General features: G+C 33.4%; 1 protein-coding gene across 4 annotated transcripts; it reads left to right on the top strand.

Moving 5' to 3' along the window:
- The first annotated feature begins 469 nt into the window (after positions 1-469).
- LOC127873574 (uncharacterized) lies at positions 470-7,399 on the top strand. 4 transcript variants are annotated; one of them, XM_052417448.1, is made up of 5 exons: positions 474-673; positions 1,916-2,028; positions 2,422-2,496; positions 5,556-5,625; positions 6,098-7,399. In XM_052417448.1, the coding sequence occupies exons 3-5, from the start codon at positions 2,487-2,489 to the stop codon at positions 6,687-6,689; spliced, it is 672 nt and encodes a 223-aa protein (XP_052273408.1). In that variant the 5' UTR covers positions 474-673; positions 1,916-2,028; positions 2,422-2,486; the 3' UTR covers positions 6,690-7,399. The 4 variants fall into 4 exon arrangements, 3 of the variants coding, with proteins under 3 accessions (XP_052273408.1, XP_052273406.1, XP_052273405.1); XR_008046259.1 differs by lacking the exon at positions 5,556-5,625 and having other exon boundaries at positions 470-673; XM_052417446.1 differs by having other exon boundaries at positions 476-673; positions 5,556-7,399.
- The last annotated feature ends 313 nt before the right edge of the window (positions 7,400-7,712 follow it).

Genomic DNA, 7,712 nt, shown 5'->3' with positions numbered 1-7,712 from the left:
GAAGTTTGCGAGTAACGTGACTTCGCGCTTAATACATATCGGCTTATTGTGAAAAAGGGTATATTGTGTTAACAAACAATGCTTATTTGTGTGGCATGAAAATTACCCCGCTAAGTAATATCTCTCACAATCCATACACTGTTTTTAAAGCACGAACAAGCATGTCGTTTTAAAGTAAATTTCTGAGGTGTCGTAGTCGATACGGATTTTGACTGCTAAGCGGTAAAGAGGCTATATTTGTGCTTTTGAGGCTTTCCCCAAGTTATCCATTCTCACACAGAAAACTGATTCAATAGTAGTTCATTTAGAGTATTTCGTTCAATATCTTAACTAAATACACTGTGTTTTATTTTGAAACACTATTAAAAATGGCTAACTCGGTGTGTACTTCATTCAACTGCGTTATCAGCGCTTGTAATCAGCGAAATTGGACTGTGAATGGGTTTAGTTTGAGGACGTGTGATATAAAATCACCTGACAAATAGAACATTAATACAGCTTTGAATTTACGACATTCAAACTCGTCATATAATGTAATGTAACATATTAATTTTGTTTGATTATTCGATATCAATAATGATATTGTGTAAAATGAATGTCATTGGTTATTGAAGGCAGTGGTTTGATTCTCTTTTTTTAAAATCAGACGATTTTCTTCGCGGATGATGCAAAGGTCTGTTATTTTGAATAATTATAGGACACACATTTTTACTACATCCATAGTTAATTTGCTTTCACATTTCTATTGAGGTGATATCTACTTATATATATGTTAGTTTATGAATGCATTTTCTATGATTTTACTAATATAAATAAGTGAAACTCCAGCTGCTGAAGCAGTATTGCATTCTTATTATATTCGATGTGTTGATCCTTTATTTAAGACAAGTGGCAAATTGCCAAAACTAAACAGCACAATACGAAACCACATCCACGCATATAATAATAAAGCTGGGGTCACAAGCCGATCCGGATGTTTCCTGTTCAAGCAATCACGTATTAAACTTTGACAAAAAAGCAAAAAAAAAACTAAAAGAGGTCAGACTATTAAAATCGATACAATATTCACAAAAGTCATACGTCAATGGTTATAGAATATGTTAAGATATCGTTTTGAAATGAAAGCATATGAAATACGTTCTCACAGATTGATCGTTGTATTTTCTATGCCGTACTTCATACATGTGCTGATTTTTACGATGAAATGGTTGGTTACGACACGATAATACATTTATCAGTTTTAAAATTAATGCCGAAATAATATAAGTAAGCTGTACTGATTGCAATTAATGATTCCTTATATGTATTGTGACACACAACGCAAAGGCACGTTGTAATAATACAATATACATGCTTTTAAAGAATACTTTATTATTTGATGTTCTCATCGATCGCCTGAATTCCAGTCGTTTAAGTAGGATCCGATTAATATGAATACAACTTTGGTTGGGTATACATTTGCTTGCAGTGATGAAGATGAATCGTTTTCGTTTCAAGTACTTACCGATCTAAAAGGATAAATTAGATTTGTTTGACGAAAACTTGGAAGTGTTTCTGCTATGATGGGATGTCCGTACATTTAGTTTTCTGCAAAACTTTTGAAGTTAACATGTCAAAATGGAATTAGGCAGACAATCACGGGCAGATAATTTATTTTAGATTGCGTTCACATGTTAATGTTTGTCTTATCGGAAATGCTATTATGTTCTTTAATGGTATCTTAATTTCAGATGTGTTTAATGCACATTTTCCACTTGAGATCCTGTCCGTTAGCATAGACCCTTTAAACGGAACTGTGCACAGCACTAGTGTGGTTTCTATAAGTATCATGAAAGAATAAGACGATAGCTTAAACATAATATTATATATGATGTTTATTTCGTAAAAACTGTTGTATTTCGATATTATATTATAGGTCAATGACACTCACAAAATGGAACAAGAGTTTAAAAAATGGGACACCTAAAACAGTCTGGTCGAAACAAGAAAATACCGGTAATTCGATGAGAAAGAGGAAGACACCAAAAGGTACGTTCATATTACATATATGCAGTAACGTATTTAGTTTAAACGAAATGCACATGTACAGTCATGAAATAACCGATTCATATATTACAGCCAGTTATGAAATAAATAAAAGAAAACATGCATGTATTACGTTACAAACATAGTACATAAAGCAATGTATGTACACTACACATTGGTTTATGTCACTGGAACATTAAATATAAATTTGCTTTAGTCGTGCAGATGAATAACAGTTTCTCTATAGATATGCAATGTTGTCATTGCAACTTCTTAAGTTATATCTTACTTTATTAATATTTACATCTTTTGATACTAATATTTCTTGCTTGACATAACAATAGGCGAAATTCGGTACATTATTTCAAACGGGACTTATTCATTTTGACTTCGCAGTTATAAGTCCGGGAAGTACATACAGCGCAAATGGCAGCTGACACTTTTGTCCAAACGACTCCAATATGGGTACAGGTATTTAAGAAATTTCTCTATTTAAAGAAAAAAACATGATTTTTGCCTATAGTTAATAATTTCGATCATATCAAAGGTTTCTTCACGAATTAATGACCTAAAACACCGCTGTAATCAATTTCAAACAAGTCATTACATTAACAATGCACCTAATAGATGAGTCTGCATTTATTGTATTGTATTAGACTATTTAACTGATGTATAATAAAACTTATAAAACTGCAAAATTTAAGCGGGTATATACGATTTTTTATATGTGTTTAATTGCAATATATTGATAAAATATGTTACAATAACACAAAATAGGCAAGGAAAATTATACATTAAAGCCGAATTTCATAAAATGCAGCAAAGACAAATTAGCGCCCCGAGCCGATAGTGACGTACATATTTTCCTACAATTACCGAAGCATTTGTCTTTGTATAAGGATCGGAGATAGTGTTCGTGTGTCGTATGAATATATATCGTTGCAGGAATTCAAATAAACCGTTAAACTAAGTTTAGATGCACATCGTACATGTATGGTATACATGCTGGCGAATTCGGCTGTACAGCCGTTTTCAATTTCAGAATTAAATATCTGGCTTATTTCGCATTTTTCGACACATGTTCTTCTTAACTTTTATTTTAATTTATATTGAAATATATATATATATATATATATATATATATATATATATATATATATATATATATATATATATATAACTTTTATTTTAATTTATATTGAAATATATATATATATATATATATATATATATATATATATATATATATATATATAATAAGTTTTTTACACAGTTTATATAAATTCATAAATATTTGACAAAATCGTATATACCCGCTTCAAAGGGGCCGTCCAACATATTTTGACATGCATTGAAGCTTGTCATTAAATGCTTAAAATGCTTAATATTGATTAATTATAACATTTGAACTAAAAATATCCAGTAAAAAGCAAAAATACAATTTAAAAAAAAATATATAAAAAAAACATCAGCAGGACTCGAACCACTGACCCCTGGAGTAAAAAGTCTCCCGCCTAGACCACTCGACCATCCACGCTCATGCTACGAGCGGATGTATGTTTTAGCTATATATTAAGCAATCCTCGTAGTTTCCCCAAAATATCGTTTCGCGTCGCACGACGCTTTATCTGTTGGACGGCCCCTTTAAGAAAAAAGTTCTAAATACTACTACTACTACTACTACTACTATTACTACTACTCTTACTACAACTACTACTACTACTACTACTACTACGCTTACTACTACTACTACTACTACTACTACTACTACTACTACTACTACTACTACTACTACTACTACTACTACTACTACTACTACTTCTACTGCTAATACTACTACTACTCCTACTACTCCTACTACTACTACTACTACTACTACTACTACTACTACTACTACTACTACTACTACTACTACTACTACTTCTTCTTCTACTACTTCTACTACTACTACTACTACTACTACTACTACTTCTACTACTGCTGCTGCTGCCGCTACTACTACTACTACTGCTTCTATTACTACTACTACTACTGCTACTGCTACTGTTATAAGTACTACTACTACTACTACTACTCTTTCTACTACTACAACTACTACTACTACTATTACTACTACTACTACTACTACTACTACTACTACTACTACTACTACTACTACTACTACTACTTCTACTACTACTACTACTACTACTACTACTACTACTACTACTACTACTACTACTACTACTACTACTACTACAACTACTACTACTTCTACTACTACTACTTCTCCTACAACTACTTCTTCTAATACTGCTGCTGCGCTACTACTACTACTACTACTACTACTACTACTACTACTACTACTACTACTACTACTACTACTACTACTACTACTACTTCTACAACTACTACTACTACTACTTCTACTACAACAAATACTACTACTACTACTACTACTACTACTACTACTATTACTACTACTTCTACTACTACTACTACTACTACTACTACTACTACTACTACTACTACTACTACTACTACTACTACTACTACTACTACTACTACTATTACTGCAACTACTACTACTTTTACTACTACTTCTACTTTTACTACATACATTATTAGGTTCCTGAAAACATCGCAACCCTATCTGTCACGATGTCGGAAGTATTGAATGACATTGGAGTCGGTAAACACACTGTTAAGAGAAGGAGAAGTACTTTTTTATGGAGAGAGAAATTATTTGCAATAGAAGAGCGCTTTCTTGGTTACAACACGTTATGTTTTCATTTTGGGAGCCAGTCAGAAGGCACCACTACTCCGGGTCTTCAGTCCGATATTGATTTACTAATTAGTTTCATTGATGTGAATATCATGACAGACTGGGTAGACTGGAAGGCTGGGATGAGCAATTTTCTAATGACCAAACACGTGATCAATCCACCACAACATTACCTGTAAAAGTAATAAGGTCAGACACGCCGGAACCGGAGAATCATCGTTTTAATGGCATTTATTTTAGAAATGGTCCTGATCAGCAACTATTAAGCTCTGAGTTATTTAAACATGAAGTTGAACGGGTACACAAGCATATGGGAGACATACATAGACAGGGACCTTCAGTCAGCTTTGTACCTGATATAGATATGGTACTTGCCTATCATGTCCGAAAACCACCCGCCGAGATACACCACTGGTTAAACAGAGTAAGGGGTGGACACTGGCCTTCTCCTCAGTTACTGGAGGCCGCACTATTAGCTCCTTGTTTCCTGGTACCCGACGGACATCCGGACAGTGAGTACAAGGATGTAGAATGGCGACTATCACCGAACCTTATTGAACGAATGTTGATGTTTAGTTTTAACATGACCCAGATAAAATGTTATGTTGTTCTTAAATTAATTAAAAAATCATTATTTGAAGTTATTGAGAAAAATGCTATCACAAGTTTTCATTGTAAAACAATTATGTTTTACACAATAGAAAGAACACATCATTCTATGTGGAATGAGCATAACCTTGTGTTTCTGGTTTTGCTCTGTTTACAGAAACTGAGAAAATGCTTGCATGTTGGAATTTTACCACATTATATCATACCAGGTGTCAATTTATTCGACGGTAAGCTTTCTACGAGGCAGCAGTTAAGACTTTTCAAATATGTCGACGCTATGATTGAAAATAATCTGCAAGATCTATTACATATTGAAATTGATAAATTTGGTCAGCGATTATGTGCGAGAAGTGTGAACGGAATTGGACTAGTTGAAAAACTTAGTCGATTATCCTTAAATAAGAGTATTAGCTTACAATTAGAATTTAAACGCCGTGTAATACTACAAAATTCACTAAACGAACCAGATATAAAAGCTTCACTGCTCGCTATTCATAGTTTTTCCAAGAATCGCGAGTTCAAACCAACCGTATGCGAAGCAGCAAAACTTGTATATGCAGTACGAACATCACTAAGAGCATCTACATATTTAAGATCAGGCATGACATGCCCAAATTTCATATTAAAATATTTCCAATATTGTTTGAGTACAGATGTAGCCTCTAGCCATCTTAAGATTGCCTCTGTATTGTACTGTAGTGGACATCTACGTTCAGCAGCTCTAGTGTTGGAAGACGTAGAAATGAGATATCACAGCAATGTCAAGGCTGTGTGTGGACGCAGAAAAACGCGAGATGATCTCCAGGTGTTTGCTAACATGATATCTGGTAATTGTGAACATGTATTCAGTGAATCGCCATTCGCGTCCTGTGTTAACTTTATTAGGCAAGAAGCCTACTGCGCTCCACGAATATTGTGGTTTGAAATGTTTCGCGGGATATCTGAAGAGGACATTTCACGGAGAAACTTTATGGAGAAACGGTGGATGGACAACGCTGAGGTGGACGCTCGTTCGTTCCTCTACTATCTACAGTATCTCACTTATGGAGAACTAGGTGAACACTACAAACAGTTATGCACGTTGCTGACATTTGTGTTATATGTGTTCGATACCCCAAACATCAACCTTTATCACCCCGAGACAGCACTGAACTTGATTGGACACTGCTACGAAATGGAAGGCAACTATGACCTGGCCTCATCCTGTTACGCGCTTTCTTTAATAAATCAAACTCACAACAATGCAGCATATTGGCACGTGAGCCGTTTGATGCGTCTTATTAACGGCTGAAACTTTTATACGAAACATTATGTTTATGTGCTCAGTAACTGCAAATCGAACGACAATATTAAGCAAGTGTCTTTAAGTATGGGACGTTCAAACAGACTGCAGTTGATACACGTATATTAATGACTTTTCTTGTTGACTATTACAGTTAACACAATTGTTTAAATTAGACGGTTAAAATAAATATATATGGCTAGCTAGAACAGGCATTCTAGATCTTAATATGTGTTTCGACAAAACTTATTATTTTATTTTATAGTCAGAATATAATATGCATTAATATTAAGAAATAAGTATTTAATTCGGCCTATGAAACATCGCTTACAAAGGGGCTTAAGTCTATTATAACGTTCTTTTCGCAATAAGCTAACGAGTTTTTTCACTCGTTTTTTTACAAGAACATTCCATGAAATAGTATTTTTTTTAGTTTTTTAGTAAATATACAAATACAAATGATACACTATAATTTATGGAGCTTCCATTTACTACCGTATCAGTTCTAATCGAAATGTATCCCGTTATTTAAAAAGTGAATGATTGTGAAAATATGCTCGCAGTAACGTAATACATATATGCAAATTATTACCAATGCATGTGTATACTTATCATTGTGCGAATAATATATCAACGAATTCAAATAAATTGTGTTTTAAACTGTATACTTTTTCTGTTTATACTCATTTATATTGAAATTGTGGTGGTATTGTATCAATAAAATGGAATATATGCACGCTTCTATCAACTGTTCCTCTTCATACTATTTAATTTTGAATATATGTATTAACATCTTTCTGCATGTAAAATACTTATAGCAATAAATCTCGTTATACGTTGAAATATTAATAATGTTACATTCCGTGAATTGCGTAACATAAATGAACTATTTGCAATTTTAAAATAACACTATTTATTACTTTTCCTCCTCTAACAAGTCAAAACAATTATACTGAAATTACAATGGACGTCTACCCGTCTTTCTGTATGTCCTAAAGTCTGTCCGTAGACACAAACCTTTTCAAAATGCGT

This window comes from Dreissena polymorpha, chromosome 3 (genome assembly GCF_020536995.1).
Source record: "Dreissena polymorpha isolate Duluth1 chromosome 3, UMN_Dpol_1.0, whole genome shotgun sequence".
In the NCBI taxonomy this organism is placed as follows: Eukaryota; Metazoa; Mollusca; class Bivalvia; order Myida; family Dreissenidae; genus Dreissena; species Dreissena polymorpha.
This window is presented reverse-complemented; position numbering and strand designations above follow the sequence as displayed.